This window comes from Numida meleagris, chromosome 5, assembly GCF_002078875.1.
Source record: "Numida meleagris isolate 19003 breed g44 Domestic line chromosome 5, NumMel1.0, whole genome shotgun sequence".
Lineage (NCBI taxonomy): Eukaryota > Metazoa > Chordata > Aves > Galliformes > Numididae > Numida > Numida meleagris.
This window is the reverse complement of record NC_034413.1, coordinates 11,107,032-11,126,888: the sequence shown is the minus strand read 5'-3', so window position 1 is coordinate 11,126,888 and position 19,857 is coordinate 11,107,032. Positions and strand designations below refer to the sequence as shown.

At 40.2% G+C, this 19,857-nt stretch overlaps 1 protein-coding gene across 3 annotated transcripts in view; it reads left to right on the top strand.

The window, feature by feature from the left end:
- SORCS3 (sortilin related VPS10 domain containing receptor 3) overlaps positions 1–19,857 on the top strand; it is a 278,287-nt gene that overhangs the window by 131,711 nt on the left and 126,719 nt on the right. For all 3 annotated transcript variants that reach the window (XM_021399905.1, XM_021399907.1, XM_021399906.1), the window contains exon 4: positions 18,315–18,473. In XM_021399905.1, the coding sequence (XP_021255580.1) occupies positions 18,315–18,473 (159 nt within the window). The remainder of the gene's footprint in view (positions 1–18,314; positions 18,474–19,857) is intronic.

Here is a 19,857-nt window from a genome sequence, read left to right as displayed (position 1 = left end):
CAGGTTGCCTGTATTTGTGACACTTCCACACCCATGAAGATGCTCTAATTGGCAGAGAGTATTCCAGGACACATCTTTCCCTTCAATGCATCCACCACCCGGTTGTTTGCCTGAGAGGCCACATGAAAAAACATCTGCTTTGGCCCAGCTGACGTACACATTTTAACAAGCCCAATAATTCTGCTGTGAACCTCAAAAAGGGGAAATGCTCATGTCTGTTTGGCAGTACACTCTCCTTGCGGTTTGAAGGTCAGGTGGCTGTGCACCCTGAAAAGCTGGGGCTTGCAAAATGCACAGCTTCGTCTTTTTTACCCCATGGCCTCTTGTCTGTCTTTAAGGGATATGACAAAATGCTCCTTGCTGTTGTCTGGGCAGAGATCTCAATTCTCTGCTGACCTTTAATTTAATGCTGTATTTTGGGCATTAGTTACATTTTACTAGAGGCAGATTTTCACAGCAGTGTGAGAATTACAATTGTTTATGTCTTCCAAAGCACTAAGGGGAAAACAATCTTTATTTTAATATTTCCCTTGAATTTTAATTTCAATTTTTCTTCCTGTCCTTTTAAAAAAATTATTTTTGAAAGTTTTATGTTAGAAAAATGGATAATTTCCACAACTAAGCCTTAGATTCTTTAACTATCTATGTACACTTTGAAATGGCACCTCTTGGAGTTGAAGTGCTCCAAATCACCCTTCTCCATCTTGCATTCTTCTGTTGTGTAAGATCACTTTATCTCATGAACATTTACTTTCCTCTTGTGATTCTGAAATTGATGTGTCACAGGTGGACATAGACTCCTTCCCAAGGGTGAAGAAGGAAGATGAGAGCAGAACTGCTGTGTATCTGAAGCACTGCTCCTTTCAGGCACTAAGGTGCCATTTTGAATCCCGAGGAACTGTTGTTGAACTAGAGATTTCTTGTATTATTTTTTTCATGAAATGTTCTGTAAAGTGAATATTATTGGTGAAGGTTTTTAGTTGAAAGCCCAGTTTCCACTGAGAAAGTTTTATCTCTACCCTTGGGATTCTTGTGGAGGTTGGGAGGATGGAGTTTAAAAGCATTTAGAAGAAAAAGGAGAGAGGAAAAAAAAGGGAGAGAATGACAACTCTAACTGACAAAATCAAACCGGAATGTACTTGCCTGTACATAGCATTGCTGAGATGAGACGTGGATAAATGTAAAGTCCTGATTGCATTTAAGATCTGTGGTGACAGTTCTGATGTTTTAGAAATACCTTTGAATTTGCTTTGCAATTCAATTGGATGCAGTTGCCTTTAGCTTTTCTCCTGTGCTGCTACCATCATTGTTGTAGGCAATAGCTTAAAAAATTAAAAGATCTGTAGTCTTTCTATCTGTGCAGAAAGTCAGCATATAAATATCACTCAGCTACAGTGACTGAAATGAGGATTCCCCAGTTCTTTCCTCATAGCAGAACTGAAACATTTGAGATTTTATTTATAGGTAGACCTTCTAGCTAAGGAATTTGAACAGTAGTTGCAAACAGCATAAAGAAAGAATTAATTCACAGTGCTCAGCTAAAGAGCCTTGAGTAAATGGTTTTGCAGGCCAGCTTCCCAGTTGTCATACAGTCGAAATGGAAGGGCCAAATGACTGAAACTATAAAAGCCAAGGATGTGTGACACCTCTCATACCTATTAGTGCCTCTGGGCTTGGCCCATCAGAACGAGAAATGCTTAGAGATATCTGGAGAGTTAGAAGCTCTGAAAGCTGAGTCTAATTAGGTTGGTTTGTTTCTGTGCTGCTTCTTGGGGGTGAAGTGAGGCAACTGTTTATGAGCTGGAAGAGAGCAATGCTGCGTTGCAGTTTAGGTTAATGAAGGAAGAAGTAAATTGTGACTGTTATATTGGAATCACAGAGGAATGTACCTACCTGACTGGTAACTAGACAGCGTATTGGGAGTGACATCACCTCGTGCGGGAGTTGGAGATTCTAAATGAGTGCAAGTTGGGTTGACCTCCTTTTTATTTCTTCCTTCTCACTTGGAGAGTAATTGAGAGCAAACCCCATGCTGGCCTCATGCATCTCCTAAGGGAATTCCTGAGCTCTCATGGAACCTCAGGGCAGAACCATGATCTGAAGTCATTTTGTTTTTGCCTTTATTTTTCAGCCCACTTGGTCCCACAGGGAATTACACAGCGTTTTGGTTTTTTTTACTCATCAAATGTGTGATAGGCTGATGAAGCAGTGGATCCAGCATGCACCTGGTGCTTGCTAACTCATCTTGAACTGAGCTGCCATCCTTTGCCGCAGCTCCCATTAGTCATTTGCTGTTTTGTTTTTTTTTTCCTCCCCTAAGATTGCATCCCTAGCTATCAGTGAGGAGCTGTGCTCTGGAGTACTCAAAAGTAATACGGCAAATGAAAGGTTTCTTTGTACCCCTTTTCCTTATTATTCTGACACTGTGATAAACAGCATGTACTGCAAATTGGCACCCGCTGGTGTGGTCTTACAAGACATATTTATGACACATGCAGTGTGGCTGAGTTAGAGCCACAGGGCAAGAGTGATAGAACAGGTTTTTTGCAGTCTTTTATCCCTAATCTTTTCCTCAGTCCAGTGAAATACAGTTACTAAATAGCTCTCGGCTTTGCAGCTGCCGTTAACAGGGCTATGTTACCTGAGCTGCAGACTGAGTTGTGGTTATCTTTTTCTGCACCCTTCTCTGGACCCACTGAGCAGTCTAGGATGTTCTTTTCAGCGCTTCAAAACACATGGTACCTAGAAGAGCCTTTGTGGTGAGAAGCTGCCCACTGCTGTGCTGGAGAGGTTGTAGGCCTGAAACACAGCGTCTGGATCAGCTGAGCTCAGTCTTCTCTGATTTTACCAGTGGGCTGCACAAATGTGACTGATCTCATTAGCATTGCACTACATTCTGTCTGGTAAATATACTTCAGGGGCAGTCACCATCAGTCGCCAGATACGATGATTTAAATAGAGAATGAAGTAGTATTATTTCCCTTCACTTATTGATGAGGCAAAGATGATTTCCTCAAGGTCGCACACAATTTCTGCAGCAGAGTCAGAGGATATGTGACATGGCGTGTTTTATCTACAAGGTTCAGTCTTGTGAGCTGTTGTGCATGGGCTTCTCTCTACTTGTCTGATTAATTCAGCTTGAATTTGTCACCTAGGAAAAGAGAGAATTTTTGTAAATGTTTGCAGAACCATGACCTGAAACTGTAAAAGAGCTCATTTGAGTTACAGATGCTGTAATACTTGGAGAAGAGGACTTGAAGAGTTTTTCCTTTTAAAAGGATTTTTACTGTCTCTTTTGAATTCAGAGAAGCCACATTTTCTCTGTAGCTTTTTCTGACCTTTACTAAGTAAGAAATATAGTTTCTCTGTGCTAGTAGACTTAATTTATTACTGTTTTACATGTGGTTCCAAATTAAAATATGCATATGAAGAAAGAGTAGTGTATTCTTTCTTGGGAGGACAGGAGAATGAAAAATATTGATAAATAAAAGCAAAACACAAGTGTTAGTAGAACGCTTTTAAAATATAGGGTCACAAAATTGTAGGGATTGTAAGGGACCTCTGGAGATCATCTAGTCCAACTCCCTGCTAAAGCAGGTTCCCTGCAGTAGATTGCAGAGGAAAGTGTCCAGGTGGGTCTTTTTCAGTAGCCCCACATCTGTATTGTTTTTGTTGTTGTTTGCTTGTGCCTCCTTGTGAGCCCTTATAGCCAAGGGGATCCTGTGGGAGAGAGTGCCTTGTTCTGCTGCCGTCTGGAGTGTGGGGCCTGGCATGTTGGATGCCCTGTTAGAACCTGGCCTGACCTGTAGGCTTCTGTACTTCAAGAGAGAAGAAGCTACTCTGTTTGCATGCAGATTTTAATTTTACCTCCTCCGACCTAACATAAATCACAGAGATAAATGGAGTTCTTGTAGCAACTGTTGTCTGGGATGCAACCATTTGTCAGCACAGGTATCACAGAGACCCAAGCTTATGAGATTTCTCATTGGAAGTTTCCTTCTTTCTTAAACAGAGACAGTTTGATAGTTGTACTTGAAAGAAGACTGTCCTTCAGTATGTATGAACATGAAAGCTGTTTTTATTCAGTCATTTCTCTGAAAAAATGGGTATGTTAAAATGTCAGCTCTTTCTAAAAATAAACACAGTTGAGATAATTCACAGAATAGTTATATACGGCATTATTTAAATGGGGATGGAGGAGAAAGGATTAGAAGAGAAATGGGTATATAACTGTTCATACATATCTTAATGATACTACATTGAAAGTTATTGTTTAGGTGCTCATGAAGAAGAAAACATTCATATGATGAAACCCCAGAATTAGAGTTGCCTGTGTGTACCTTTATGTATCTATATTTCACAGCTTTGTGCTTATCCATTACAATAACTTTTACTCACATTTTTTATAGGTTTCTGAACTCATTTAATATGCATTTGGGTAGAGCTGAGTTAGGTATTGAAAGCAAATGGAAGCCTAATGTAAGATTCAATTAATAAAGATAGAGAGTAAAATGAGGCCTGTCTAAGTTGGCTTTATGGAAAATATTTTGTTAAATAAATATTTTAGTCTTCACAGATGTTGCGAGTCTCGCTGATAAAAGTAACTGTGTCAACATGAGACATATAAGTGAAATAAGAAAAAAGTAGCCAGACACCTGCTGTATCTTTTATCTACCAAGGATGGGAACTGTGATCTTGAAATCCCAGCTTAGCTGCTGTCTGGAGCTTTGGCTCTGAGGGGTAGTTTTACATCATAGAAAAAATTGGCTATTTGAATGAAAGCAGGCACAGATTTTATGGAAAGCAAAACAGAACTCAAACCCTTTGACCTGACTTACTGTACATGCTTTCCTGAGTTTGCTTTATGTGCAAGAGCCAAGTGAAGGAGTAGCGTTTGTTTGGCACAGTTTGTGGACAGTAAATGTAGCTATCGACAGCTTTAAACATACAGTCTCCTTTCCCATCGTCCTCAGACGATGAATGAGAAAACCCTGAGAGTGGTTGAGGAGGGTATCACTGCATTTCACTGTCTACTGGAATTGCTGATGAGTCAGGTTGTGAGGAGAAAAGACGGGAGAAACCCAAGCTAACGTGTCAGGGAGAAGAAAGGGCCAGTTATCAGGTAAGACTTAGCTTGGCAGGATGGATTCTGGTGCAAATCTATGATAGGGCTGCCTTGGCTGGCTTCTTAGCAGTCAGATGATCTCTCCTGCTGCTTTTTGCCTTCTTCACCTCATACTGCTAGTCAGGCTCCTGCAGAGCCTTAGGGATGATTGTAAAGATGGGGTAAAACTGGAAAGGTCACATCCGCATTTAGATATGGACTTTCCAGAGTTGGCTGACAGTCTTTAATAGAGGCAGTTTGTTCTAATTTACCCAGCAAGCATTAAAGGACAGATCAGAAGTTATAATATCCACTAAAATAAAGCTGCAGTTTTGTCACTTAGCATGGCCATTGCTTTTGTGAAGTGAAACAGAGCAGACCTGTAGGAGTTTGAGGGCACTGCCTTGGTTACAGTTAGGTAGTGGGACTGTCAGGATGGACCACCTCGTAGGGGCTGCTTGTAGCTGACCCTTCAGCAGGGCAGACTGAGCTGCAGATCCTGGCATAGGGCTGGTTTGTGAGACTTCCATCCTTTCTCCACCCTCCTGCCTCTCTATGAAACATTGCCATCTCCTTTACAGCTGCGGCTCCAATAATATATTAATTTATGGAGTATGAAAAATGAGGTAGTTTTGAATTAACGAGGAGGGGAATAGTGCTTCACAGACAGCAGGATAATCAATCAATAATAATGAGTCAGCATGCTCTGTTATTAAAAAAAAAAAAAGAAGAAAAATAATAGAATGGGTGGAGAGAAGCCCTTGGAAAAGGGGCATGTGGGTCCTTGTGAGACTCAATAATATTGTGACCTCGATTGTTAGTGATTAGATCTGGTTCACCAGGAGACAGTTATTTTTCTTTGAGATAAACAAAAGAACAAACCAACCCAACCCCCCAAAATCATAACCTTGAAACTTGACAATCCATGGTAAAATATCTTTTCATTTTTTTCAAAGTAAAGAATGAAGAAATTCAGTACTTCTCACTGAGTGAATTTTCAGTGAGCAGATTAACAGAATCTGCAGGATCATAAAATCATAGAATATCCTGAGTTGGAAGAGACACCCACAAGGATCATTGAATCCAACTCTTGGCTCCTCACAGGGCTGCCCAGAATTCAAACCATATTTCTGAGAGCGTTGTTCAAACGCTTCTTGAGCTCACTTTCCCCTCCCCGATGCAAATCCATACTGTTCCCCCAGATCCTATCACTAGCCCTCTGCTCCCCTTGTGAGAAGTTGCAGGCCACCATTAGGCCTCCCTTTAGTCTCCTCTAGGCTGAGTAAATCCAGTGACTTCAGCTGCTCGTCATACATATTGCCCTTTGGACCCTTCACCATCTTTGTAGCCCTCCTCTGGACACTCTCTAATAGTTTATGTCCTTCTTATATTTGTGTGCCCAAAACTGCGCACAATGAGAAAGCACCCACGCAGAGCGGAGTGGGACAATCCCTTCCCTAGAAGCGGCCAGCAATGCTGGGATTGAGGCACTGTAGAGTACCCCAGGTTGGCCCTTTTGGTTGCCAGAGTGCACTGCTGACTCAGATTCAACTTGTGGTTAACCAGAACCCCAGATCCCTTTCTGTGATTCTGCTCTCCAGCCACTTGTCTCTCAGTCTGCAGGTATATCCAGGGTTGTTCTGTCCTAGGTGCAGAATCCAGCACTTGTTAAATTGCATACAGTAGGTGATTGCTCAACCCTCTTAATTGTCAAGATCTCTCTGCAAGGCCTCTCCACCCTTGAGGGAGTCAAATCTCCTCCTAATTTAGTGTCTTCTGCAAACTTAGTATGCATTCAAGTCCTGCATCAAGATCATTTATAAAAGAGAACTGGCTTTTAAATGGAGCCCAGGGGAACTCCACTAGTGACTGGCTGCCAGTATGATATAACACCATTTACTATATCCTTTTGAGCCCAACCCATTGGTCAATTGTTTGCCCATTATATTGTGTATCTGTCAAGCCGTATGTTGGACTTTGTTTTTCACAGTATCCTTCTAGACAAAAAGCATCAAAATCTTTTCTGAAATTCAAAAGGATTGCATCTACTGATTTCCCTTGGTCAACTAGAGAGGTAACCTTGTCATAAAATGAAATTAAGTCTGTTAAATGGGACTTTCCCAGGAGAGTGTCTTACTGTTACTGCTAGCCATGCGCAGTACGTGGCACTGTGCTTTCACCTGGGGTGCCTGAGCACCACAGTGCTGTGGCCTCTGCAAGTTCAGCAATGTGTCCAGAGCTTTGGCTTCACTGTGCGTTACTCCTCTTCCACATCTGCGCTCCCCAAATATCCACATTTCCCCTTACAGTGTAAGAGTAATAACTAACTTCATCTCTGCTCTGCTCAGCTCTGTATAAACTGTGTTACCTCAAGAAGCAGTGAATCCTGGATGCTTTTGCTTGGCTGTTTTTAGGAGCAGCTTTCCTTCGTGGAGCTTAGCTGGGCTAGATCTCAAAGAAGCATTTCAGCACATCTCAGAATGTTTGAGATTTCTTTTGTGCTCTAGCTAGGGTTCATTGCCCTTGGCCCTACCCATCCTCAAATGCCTTGTGTCTTTGTATACAGAGAAATGCTGGTGAACTCAGAGTGATGACAAAGATTGCCGAAGTGGAGCACAGAGGCAGTGAGAGGAAACTCAGGCTATGGTTTCTCAGTAAATCCAGGAAATCAACACTTTGTCAAGCCTCACATCTCTGAGGATAGACCAGTGCTGCTTTGCAATGGATTCAAAAACCTTTTGGTTCTCCATTGTAACAAAAGCTGATTCTGCTTTTTCAAACAAAAAGGCTTATCTGACATTTTTTTGGCTCCTTTGGAGCCATACAATGGCAGGCCAACATGATCCTTAAAAGCGATTGCAATAAGGTAGCAAATCTTAAGTGTCAGTGTCCAGAGATATAAATACCAATAAAGTAGAGGTGATGAACACAGAGCTCAGGACCTGGAAATGGATGGACAGATGGAGTCAGTCTGGCAATTTTCTGATTTTTGCCAATTAATTTCTAAACCAAAGTATTAAGGTTGTGCTGAAGATAAAAACTTTATTTCTTCTACCAGCTACCTCTCCTCTTGTGCTATTAAGAACTAGCCTTGCAATGGCCAGGGATTGTGTATGTGCGTGTAAAAGGATGTTGAGAGCAAAGTGTGTGATTTTCCCAAGACTGCAAGGTATCAGTGACCATGTTGGCATAAGGCATAATGGCCACAGTTTTCAGTCACTGAAGCATTCCCTCACTTTCTCAATGTGTAATCATAAACAAGACTTGCACAATAAACATGCGGGAGCTGTATCTTTGGGCATTACTTTTGCAAATACAATGAGAAATGTGAAAGCCAGTGAGCTGGCAGTTATGAATCCTGTTCCTTTATTCTGAACCTTTCCAGATGTTAGGAACTGGTGGCTGAGTTAGCAGGTAGAGCTTGCAACCACAGTGAATAGGTTAGAGCTGAATGCTACTGTGCAGAGCAGTGCAATGCCATTATGTTTTGTAATTGTAAGCCTTAATTTTTGGGTGCGTCAACTTCCTATCCAGAAAACAGACCTTTTCCTACCTCTTTGACTTCACCCAGTGAGGGAAAGTTAGGAAGAGAAGTGCATTTAGAACAGCATGGCTAATAGATACTACGTAAGTAAATTGAGATAGATCATTAGTATATGGATGTGAACATTGATAAAGCTGACTGTTGTCTATGTTCTATGCAATCTGACTAAAAAGCAGAAAAATAAAGTGTGTAAGCAGTAGAAAAGCAATGATGCATTTAAAATTGTATTCAGGTTTAATGGCCTCAAGGGAGATACATAATACGGTTTTTATTTTTGTAAAGAGTCATGAAACACACTACTGTCCTCAAATGAAGTAGACTGCTGTATATGGGCTACAAAAGTTTACCCCCTTGAGGAACTATCCACGCACATCTCTTTGTTTTCCGTAATGGGGCAGCCACTGTGAGTAAACTTATTCCCACATGTAAAGCGTTCTCCCAAGTGAAGCCTATAATCAGAGAAGTGTTTTTATATAAATGGTATTCTCATTTCCAGCAGTTCTGGTGTACAACAGCCTCTCCTTACTGATAACATTATTTTCTGTAACTATTTCTGCTTACACAGTAAGTTACCATAATGGTGAAAATTACTTTGTAGTTTTGTAGAGAATAGTACAACCATGCATTTACTCAAATAACATACAATTATAACAGTGAATTCTGCTTTTGCTTTTTCTCTGTATGCAGTTCGGGATCAGAGCTGTTCTGTGCCACTAGAAAAAGCTGGTGACCACAGCGCAATGTGCTGGATGTTGCAAGTTTCCTACGTAGAATGGAGAAGAGTGAGAAGACATCACACATAGCTATGGTGTGAAGAAAAAGGCTTGAGAGCAAAGCACACATAGATCAGCAGCTTTACATCAATCTCCTGATATAATGTCTGCTTTTCCCAGTGGAAGCACTGGTTGCTGCCTCAAGTCACCAGCCAGGTGACTTCTACTTCTTATCTAGGTCCAAATGTGGAAACAGTGGCCAAACTGGATCTATCCAAAACTGGCTTTAAGTGGTGATACTTACAATCATTTGGCAGTTCACAGAGGGGCACTGTGCTTGAACATGCTGCGATATGGAAATGCCTTTAGCAAAACAGCTGAACAGGAGCTCTCTGTGAACAGCATGAAGCACTAAAATAGCAGCAGAAGGGTGGGGTTATTGTGTTAGAGGACTTTGCTCTGATGAGCTGTGGGGAGCCCGAGGATGTGCAGCTATAACAAGAGAATAATGAGGTGAACTAACTTTGAGTAAACTCTGCCTTGCTGTGACAATGAAAAGGGTTTACAACCAAGCTCATAGCTGTTGCCAATCAGTCACTCTTCACCAGGTCAAACACATGCTTTTTGGATGGATTCCATCCCTACTGGCACCTGAAATTTAACAAGCAAATGCTTGCTGTGCCTTGTAATTAAAAGTGAAAAGTACATGTGTCCAGTGCCAAAAATACAAGAGAAAGCAGAGAGACATGTTGTTCTGACCCGCTTAGCAGTAAAACAAACTTGAGACATTCTGCTTTGTTGGGTCTACTATGATAGTTTATCCTGCTTCTGTGCATGCAAATTGGATCCAGCGTAGGACTGGTATTATGGGTGGATTAGGATAGCAGTCTTAGTGTCTGAGTTCTGTTCCCAGCTCTGACTTAGCCTAAGCATTGGAGTGATGATAAGTTTTCATTTTCACACCTGCCAAGGAGGATGATGGAGTGGTTTTTCTTCAGGGGTTCTTGCTCTGTATCCAATTTAGCCTTGATTTGCTCCTGATCCTCAGGGCATCCTTGCAAGGTGCATCTGCACTCTTGCACAGATGCTGGAGGTGGTAATTAAATGAACTTTTCTTTCCATAGGGATTGGAGTGTGTGAGTTTGGCATTCTGTTCAAGCGCTTTGTTTTGATTTGGCAATTTAAGGCAAGCATGGCTGCAGTGCCAGGAGATTGTTTAGTTTTTGTACAAGCCTGAATTAGTTGTAGTTGTAATCTGGATATGATTAGATATGAAAAACAACAGAGGTCAGAAATATTAACCAGGTTTGTTCACTGTAAACAAACCTCGTGGGCTGTTGTGTTCCTCCTCAGAGAAGGCAAGGTGGTGCTGGTCCTCATTTTGTCTATGTGTTTTTACTAATCTCTTTCCTCAAAGTTAATAGTGTAAGCTCTGGGATGATATAATTCCTGTGGCTCTTCAGACAGGAGGATGATAGCTAATTATTCTTTTACCACGAAACTGCTCTATCTCAGTCTTTCCCTGAAGTATTTTTGGCATTTCTCTTTTTCAGCCTTTGTGAAAAGAATATGAAAGAATTGCCGAGATGCTTAAATGTACAGTCTTCCATGACTGAGCCAAACTGTATGTAGCATAAGCTAAGACTGCACATTCCAGTTTCATATGTAGTGTCTGAATGTAATACTAGTGTCTTGTACATTATTCGTCCTCATGGACTAGGCTAGTGTTCCCTTGAACTACTGTCCCAAGTTCTGTCAAATCAAGGCTTAAGTTAAGTTGATTGTAGTTATAATTTGTAATTTTATTTCTGATGGTAACAGGATTCTTGTTCAAGTTAACAACGAATCTGATCCCTCTGTACAGCAGTTTTATGTTCACATTGTTCCTGATTGACAAAATGCTAGGCAGAGTAATGTAGGAAACTTAAATGGAACTTACTAACTCTTACTTCTAAAGATGGTTTGTCTAAATGCATTTATAGCAAAGGTACAACAGAAAAGTTATATATTACATTTCAGAAGGGGATATTCTTAAATATGAATAAACCTCCAAGTTGTGTCCTCTTTTGTGTTGCAATGTTGCAGGAAGACCATACTCTTTTAGGTTAATGTATATATATATATTCATTGCTTATTATTCTCTACTCTGTGCTCATCTTTCATGTACCTTCTGCAAAAGGGAAAATGTCCTGTAAAGAAGGCATGGGACCTGCATGTAGCCAAACTGCAAGATTTGCTCTCATTTTTCTCTCAGTGTTAAGATGGGGAACTCTAAGATGGCGTCCCCCTAAATTAAGTGTCAGAAATCCGTGCCATCTTCTCAAACCAACTTACTGGAGTCCACAGCTGGTGGACTGAGGAAGAAATCTTTCTCAGGTGTTAGATGTGCACAAACAGCTGTTGACATCTGGAAAGCTCAGTGATGAGCAATGGAATTCAGCTGAGTAGATATTGGTTTGTGATTACATAGAAATCCTGATGGAAAGGAAGTTCTGGAGGGAGGCTAGCATGAAGTGCCTTTTGGTCTTAAGAGGGCTATTTGGTTATTTGGTCATGGTTCACGTAATGCAGATCCAGCGTAAGACTCAGGAAACTCTATTTCATTGCTCATTTTCTGTGGATGTCTGACTCATTTTTCATTATCCAATAATAAATACAGTAGTGAAAGTCACCTTTAACACTTAAAGATTGCTTGAATTTTATGGGATTGTATTGAAGTGAATGCCAAGGTATAAAAGCCTTATGGTTGAGGTACTTTTATAACACATGCTTCATAAACCCTTATAAAGTGAGTGCAGTGCACTTCATCCTTTAAGATTACAGCGTTATGGTTCTGAGAGATGGTAATCTGGTGCTATATTCGTTAATTAAATCTGTTATTAATGTTAAATTTCAGGTAATAAGAAGTGAAGTTACAAGAAGTTGAAAGGGGTTAGGTCCAGGCAATTTATCTCTCATGAGAGCTCAGTGCATCTTTACTGCTTGACTGATGCCCACAGGTTGCCCTTAACATTGAAGAAGTATTTGAGCCATGTGAAGCAAGTAGGAGCTTGAGGTCCAAATCTGGTGTATAAGAAAAAGGGTTGCAAAGACTCTTATCTTCTTGGGACTCAAAGATAGTAACGATGTGAAAGCTATTGCCCTTCTCATGGCTGTCTTGTTTGGCTTCCTAGAGTACCGTGGTCCCTCTTATCACAGCTGTTGATGACTAAGAGATGGGTTGGGTATATGAGAACTGGCAAACTTCTCTCATCCATGCACATGCTGTCCTCCAAACAGTATTGGCATATGATACTAAAGCCTGAGGAAAGATTTCTTCTTTGCTTTATTTGCATGTTGAATAAACAGGGCTTCTCTCGAGAGCAGATTTTTATCATTGACATCTCCCATTCTTCCTGATATGCTGGTCTTAGTGTTTGGAAAGTAGAGGCTGGCTTCCTTTTCTTTTGATTGTTACAGGAGTTGGTTTATCTACAGAGCAGTGAGCAGGGATCTAGCACTCTCTGAACAACTTCAGTAAAACTTTGTATAAAGATGGTGTGTGCTTTCTAAAACATTCCACAATAATGTATAGCTTTTTTTTTTTTTTTTTTAGCTAAACACTTACTTATATGTGTGTCACATTTTCTGGTAAGAAACAGGTATTTGTGTACATTTTTGTCTTAGAGATATTTAGGCTGATTTCATTGAACTGAAGTTTTTCAATTGAATGGTAACATGGTGGGGAAAGGAGTATGCGGTTGGTGTTTTGTTTTTTTTTGCAGTGAGTTGCATCTGTTCTCCATGGCTTTGGCATAGAAGGGCATCGGGTATGCTTGTAGCTATGTTCTAGAGATAGTGAAGTTGTGTATATATATCTCTGTGGGTGTAACTTAGTGTGCAGCACAAGTAAATTGAAGTAATAATGTAGGAGGGAAGAAGGATGAGAGAAGAATGGGCAACAAAAATTTTCCCCTGAGACTTTTCAGGTGGTCAAACTTTAACTTTACTATTGAAGCATTTTAGATTAGTTTTCCCATAAGAAGTTTCCCAGTTGTTCTCACTGCATAAGTGTGGTGAACTGATGTTCTGTAGGAATAAAATTATTTTTATTTCTTTATGCCTATAAATATAATTTCAAATTTATTTATTTTTTAACTTCAAAAAGTGTAATGGACATCATAAGTCCAAAAATAAAACAATTCTCTTCTTGCACTGACATTTCAGCATAAATTCTTGAAGCTTTATGGCTTTTTAAACACAAAGCTAATATGGTTTAAATCAAAATGGGAATGCAAAGATTAAAAAAAAAAACTTCAAAGAAATATATTTGTGTTTTCCTGTTGTTGGTGTAGATAGAGCCACATCTACAGAAAATCCTCTGCCTGGCTTTGGAAAGATTCCATGTACTTAGGAGTTGAGGGTCTAGTGTTTCATAAAACAAAACAAAACCTAGAACATTCAATACAGAAATCACTATGGAGGTGTGAACAGGAAACCTGGAGTTTCTGTTTTTACAGAGTTGTTTGTGGCAGTGCTACTTTCTGAATTACAGAATAGGACAAGGCAGCGCTCCAAAGCAAATGGCTAACGCACTTCTAAGGACCTAGGATTCTTTTGTAGCTATGGAGACTTGAGTGGTTTGTAGGTGGACTTTTTTTTTTTTTTTAGACTGTTTTGTTTATTTCTTTTTATAATAGCACTTTCAGTAGGGAAATGAGAATTTGACTAGGAACTGTGAAAAGAGCCACAAAAGCGCATTGAAAGTGCAGAGGAAAATCAGGAGGCAGTACATAATGTTTTAATGCTATCTACTTATTTCTGGGAACAAAAGTCATTTATTTTGAACCTGTCTTCTTTGTGCACTTACTGGGAGGCTTCCTGCTAATGTAACTCAGTGGCACTATTGCTGAAGATATTTGCCTATAAAACTTCTTCATGCTGATTTAAAGAGATGCACTCTGGTAATTTAAAATCAAAATTTATGTTAGTTGGGAAAAAATGAAAGGATTCAATGAAAACTAATAATGAAAATTAATAAAAACGCCTTTTATGTGGGATGTTGTTTCAGTTTTTGTCCAGAGGTAATCTGTTAAAGGATTCAGCTGTATACAAAATGGATCTCTGCTGTGTTGGGACAATGCAGAACCAGGAAGCAAATAGAGGTAACATGATGAAGGCTTGGGGGTGGTTGTTCTTGTGCTTTGTGTACAGAAGAAGGACAGAGGTGATGTGCCAAGCAGGACTTTAGAGTGAGGGCAGAACAATGAAGAGTGTTGCGAGAAGAACTGAGTGCCAAGCTATAGAGAAGTCTTAAGCATAGTTACGGTAGACAGATTCAGACAGATACGAACTCAGGCTACTTATAACTCCAAGCCAGTAGTCAGGGCTCACTGCAGTGTTGTACCCATGAGAAATGTGCCAGCTCATTACTAGTGTGGTTCAGTATTCCAGGTCACAGCTGTCTTGTGCCTTGTGAGGTTGGAGCTCAGGAAGAGGAGTGTGACACCATCCATGTGAAACCAGGGCTGAGGAAGATGTTTGTATTAACCCAGAGATGCAGCTGGAATTTTAATCAGAGTAGTGGGAACTCCTAGTTACAAATCTTGCCTTAGTTTTTATTGTATCAGCCCCATCAATGAGCATTCCAATGTAGTGGATTTGTGATGTGATGTGGTGTCACTTTCCTTCATGCCTGCTTTGGAATTCATTCACAGCTGCTGTAAGAGTCTTACATGCTCTCGGACGAATGCCAGTGGCTCTTAGCTACTCTTGTGATTTCAGTACCAAATACAAAATGGCAGGTATTGGATATGACACCTCTCTCTTCCTTGTTCTTTCTGCCTGCAGCCCATGCTCATTTCCTGGGATAAATCCCCTTCATGGGTTCAGCTGGATGTTTCTCCTAGTCACATGCTGAAAATCTCATTGTAATTTGTGTTGTTCAGGCAAGGTAATTTATCTGAAGAATATCCCTTTTTTGCACTTCCTCCGCCAGTGTCTCTTGTTCTGGAGTTGAATCAGAACAGATCTCTATATCCTCTAAGCTCCTGTTTTCATTAGAGGCACACTGCATGCCAGGCAGCTCTCTTCCTCGGCTTTCATGTCCTACGGAACTACCCGAAGTTCAGCCTGATTTTCAGTCTGGTTTGTTTTGTCTGGTGCTTGCCATTGCTCACTGAGTTTTGGAGGGCAAGCTATAGGCTGCAGAGGAAATCCTATGTAGTATAAACCTTCTCATCTCAAATGTGTTTTCAAGGACTTCCCCCTCAGAATAAGCAATTTTGCCTCTCCATCTCCTCTCTGCTAAAACTAGAGAAGACAGCAACGGAAGATAGAGCTAATATTATTATTTATATATTAAAATACTTTCTACATGTGTGTGTATAAATATATTGTATAACGTGGCAAGTTGAAATGTAATTTCCTTTTTAATGAAGGCTGCAATTTAATACTATAGAAAATGATTAGATCTTAGAAACCTATAAATTACATTTGACAACTCTGGTGCTCCTTTGCTGTTCCTTATGGCAATTATAAATGGCAACACAGGGTGCTGGCAGAAATGCTCATTCTGACCCAAGTTTGTTTATTGGCTCTTAATGAAAAGCAATTAATCTAAATCTCACATGGGGTGGATCCTTCACCTTGTTTCCATAATGAGAAGTGACTGTTTCGGGCCTTTGACAAATGTCCTGTTATTTCCCCTTCCAAAAGTTGTCTCATCCCCCCTATAACTTCCAGCAGAGAAGAGATAAGCAATAATAACATAAAGGCAAATCTTCTTGTTTGCCACAACTCTCTTGCTTCGACCACAACAAAACTGTGAACCAGTCCTGGCTTCACAACCAGTGGCATTTTGTTTCTCACCTTGAACCTCCTCCTTTGTGTTGGATCAGCCTTGCCTGGAAGGATGAGTGCTAACAGAGTTGTTGTATGTGTTGTCTTTCCATTTGAAAACACTGGAGGAGTATTTTTGCAGTGTTGATATCAAGCACTGAGTAAGGGATGGTTTGTGACTAATGTGATGGCACTTGCAACAAGATCTGACTTGTTAATCTATTCTAGCTTTCCCTTTAATCTTCCAATAAGTTTGACTGTTGATTTGCCTAGCTTAGTGGTTTTATTATGTGATCTTGCAACCACTGTTATGCTTCCAGGGTTAACAAAATCAAGCAATTTATTCCATCTGGTGCAAAAATTGCCTTTTTCACTTTATCTGACCAATTTCTTGAACTTCCCACCTGTGTGCTGTGGATCATGTGTGAAAGGGCAGAGTGGATGTTTTGCATCTCTACTACATGAGGTCTGTGCGACTGTTAAGAGTTCTGCCCTCAGATAAGGAGCTTTGGACAGCTAATAGTGACCTTTTAATCTACATTATTAACTTTGTAACCTTTTGTGGTATCAGGCGGAAAAACCATTATTCCCAAACTATTCTCTCTTTAAATGCAAAATCTCTCTGGAATAACTTCTTGTGCTGGCAATCTTACGTCCTTCCATTCTGCAGATGCAAGCAATTTTCTCTAAAGTGCCTTACAGATCTCTCTTCTCTGGGAGCAGGTGGGGATTGCTTTGTGGCTGCTAATTGTCAGTGTGAGAAGTGCTGAAGGATCTGTGAGCTCAAGCTGGGTTCATACAGGTGGCTTCATCTTGGGACAACTTTCAGCTCTAGATTTAAAGGCGCTTTCCATTTCTTAATGGAGAGGATCAGGAACAATTTGCATTATATTCACTTTCCCTTGATGGCTTCATACAGTTAAAGTTAATGAGCTGCTTAAGGTTAAACAAGCCCTGATTTTTTTTTATTTTTTATTTTTTTGCATCATCGGGGTCTAACATACCAAGGATTTTAACATTCCTTTTAACTAACTTCCCGTAATTAAATAATTGCTGTCAAAATTCATGCATCTACAAACCATAGTCTTGAAGTTGGAGCTCTGTGAAGTTGGATGAGAAGAGTTTATTTGAACATGAAAATGTAACAAAACTGCCTTGGATTGCATTTAGCTGATCATTTCACAGCTAGCTAGAAATGGCTGCTCCTGAATCTGTTTTCCTGTTGAAAAGCAGTTTCTATATTTGTTTCAGCTAGTGTATCAATAACCTGCTGTGTTTAGCATGGCTCTAATTTATTTCCCACTGTTTGCCTTTATTTTATGGTGTTGGCATTTGCTTTAATGTGATGCTGTTTTCTCCAGATGTTAATAAGATGGTGTTAATGTATCCTCAACATTTTTCTTGATAACATTTACATAGAGCATGGCATCTGATAATGTGGAATCAACCCATTTTAAAATATTGCTAATAATTTTCTAATTAAAATCAAAAGCACATAAGTGTTTTTCTCCTTGTGCAAATGGAGGTCATACACTTTCTTGTACTTGGGGAAAGTTATATATTTTATGAGTGAATGGATTTCTCCTACTGTATGAATTGGAAGCATGATGTATAAGATCATGTATCGATGTTTGCACGTGCACCTGTGAACTAATTTTGGGTGCCAGCAGATGATCCACATAGGCATTCTGTTTCCAATGAAGTGATGCTCTCATCTGTAGCTCTACAAGCTGCCAAGTAATGAGTCTGAAACCTCAGGAGCCTGTTATCTGCTCCTGGAGAGAGATTTCCACACTTCTGGAGGGAAGCAATAGACTAAAAAAGGGACCAGGAGAAGCCAGATGTTGCTCTCCCAAGTTGTCCTGCCCAAGTAGGATCATAGCATCTTCATTCTTGGACTTTCTGAATGTTTTGGACAAAAAATGAAATTACAGTATCACCTGTGAATGAATCACCACACAGAATAGAAACCTAACACTTAGAAAATCATTTGGTAAATCCTGTAAGCCCTTTACACTGTTGAACAATGTTCTGAATATGTGTGATAGGAATTAGAGCTGTATGACTTCACTTTCAAATGATGTTCAGCTTTACTTTTCTATTCATACTCTATTCCTTCCATTTTCCTGTTTAGATCATGCTTCTCAGTGATCCAGATATTGAAAGCAGCATTCTTATCAGCTCTGATGAAGGAGCTACATACCAGAAGTACCGTCTGAACTTCTATATCCAAAGTCTGCTCTTTCACCCCAAGCAGGAGGAGTGGATCCTGGCCTACAGTCTGGATCAAAAGGTGAGCAATTGATTTGATGTTTCAGTGATTCTTGAGCCAGGTGCTTAAAGAAGTAGTGTCTAGAACCACATGCTTCCGGAGATCATGAAGAGATTATGATGTCCTTTGGTGCTCTCACTTTGCAGTTTTAGATGCGTTCAAAACTCACCCAGTGACAAAAGCAGCTTTCTAAAAGGAATGGTGTGGGCGATCGTGGTGGGTATGGAAACTTCAGTAGTGGTAATGGTATGAAAGTACAGAAGAATCTGACATTTGACATGAGATATGGAGCTGTTCTAAAAAGTCTGTTTATTTGTAGCTCTTAGTGATAGCTGAGCTGTCTGTGAGCATTGAGCACTCTGAGTCAGCTCACAACAGCTGGCTGTTGTGTATGAAGGGACGCTCGTTCTGCTTGCATACTGAAGTTGGTTAATCTGGAAATCAGTGAGCAGCAACAGATGAAGGATGCTGCTGTGCCTCTTTTTAAGTCACTGCAGTGCTTTTGTTAGGGAGACAACTCTTATGTCTGCTACTTTGACCTCAGTGGGTCTGCTCTTATATAGTGCTCATCTGTCTTGAAAGATGCTGAGCAATGTAAGCGCAGTGTGACTCATAAATGTGGTCCACTTCTGGAACAGTAGTCTCCACTTCAGCACAAACCTAAGGCATGGGCCGGATTATCAAGCTACAAATTTTAGAAATCTCAAGGCTTGTCAAGTTTTTCTCTTTTCTCTCTTCAGTTTCTGTCATCTTTAGACTATATAAAGAAGTAAAAATGTGCTGAGGAGACCATTTAAGTTTTTTGCATTAATCTGTCAAGTATATGTGCATGTTTTGGGTGAGATCTTCAATTCCTACAGTTATTTGTGAGGTTTCTTTAATAGGCAGTCTCACATACCTGGTGCAGGGCAAAACCCCCAAATTTTTGTGCCTCTTATGTTTGGCAGTATTTCTTTTGAAATGTTACTACAAATCTTTACCAAAGATTGAGAGTACAATCAAATAATGTACTAGTGCTGTACTTCCCAAACTAGCCTTTCCATCCCCTTGTAAACAGAATGCTGTGGCAGGCACCAGGTGGTTTGCTGCTGGGCTGCTGTTGATGCTTGAGTGACATTTGCAAGCACAAAGCTATTGTAAATAGACTCCTTTCATACTATCAAATGGTTACTGTAGGAAGGAGTTAGTCAAATGTCAAATAGTTTTCTGCATTCAGATGTTCAGTGTAACCAGGATTTTGAAGGAAGCTAGAAAGACCAATCTATTTGTCTGATGTCATGGAATGATTTGATGCCATTTTAAAACTGGACATAAAGATTTTAAATGGTACTGGTGTTTGTATAAAGACAGTGCTGAAAGAAGCAGACAGCTGGTGCGAGGCGCACATGGATGTGAGAAGCCAGAT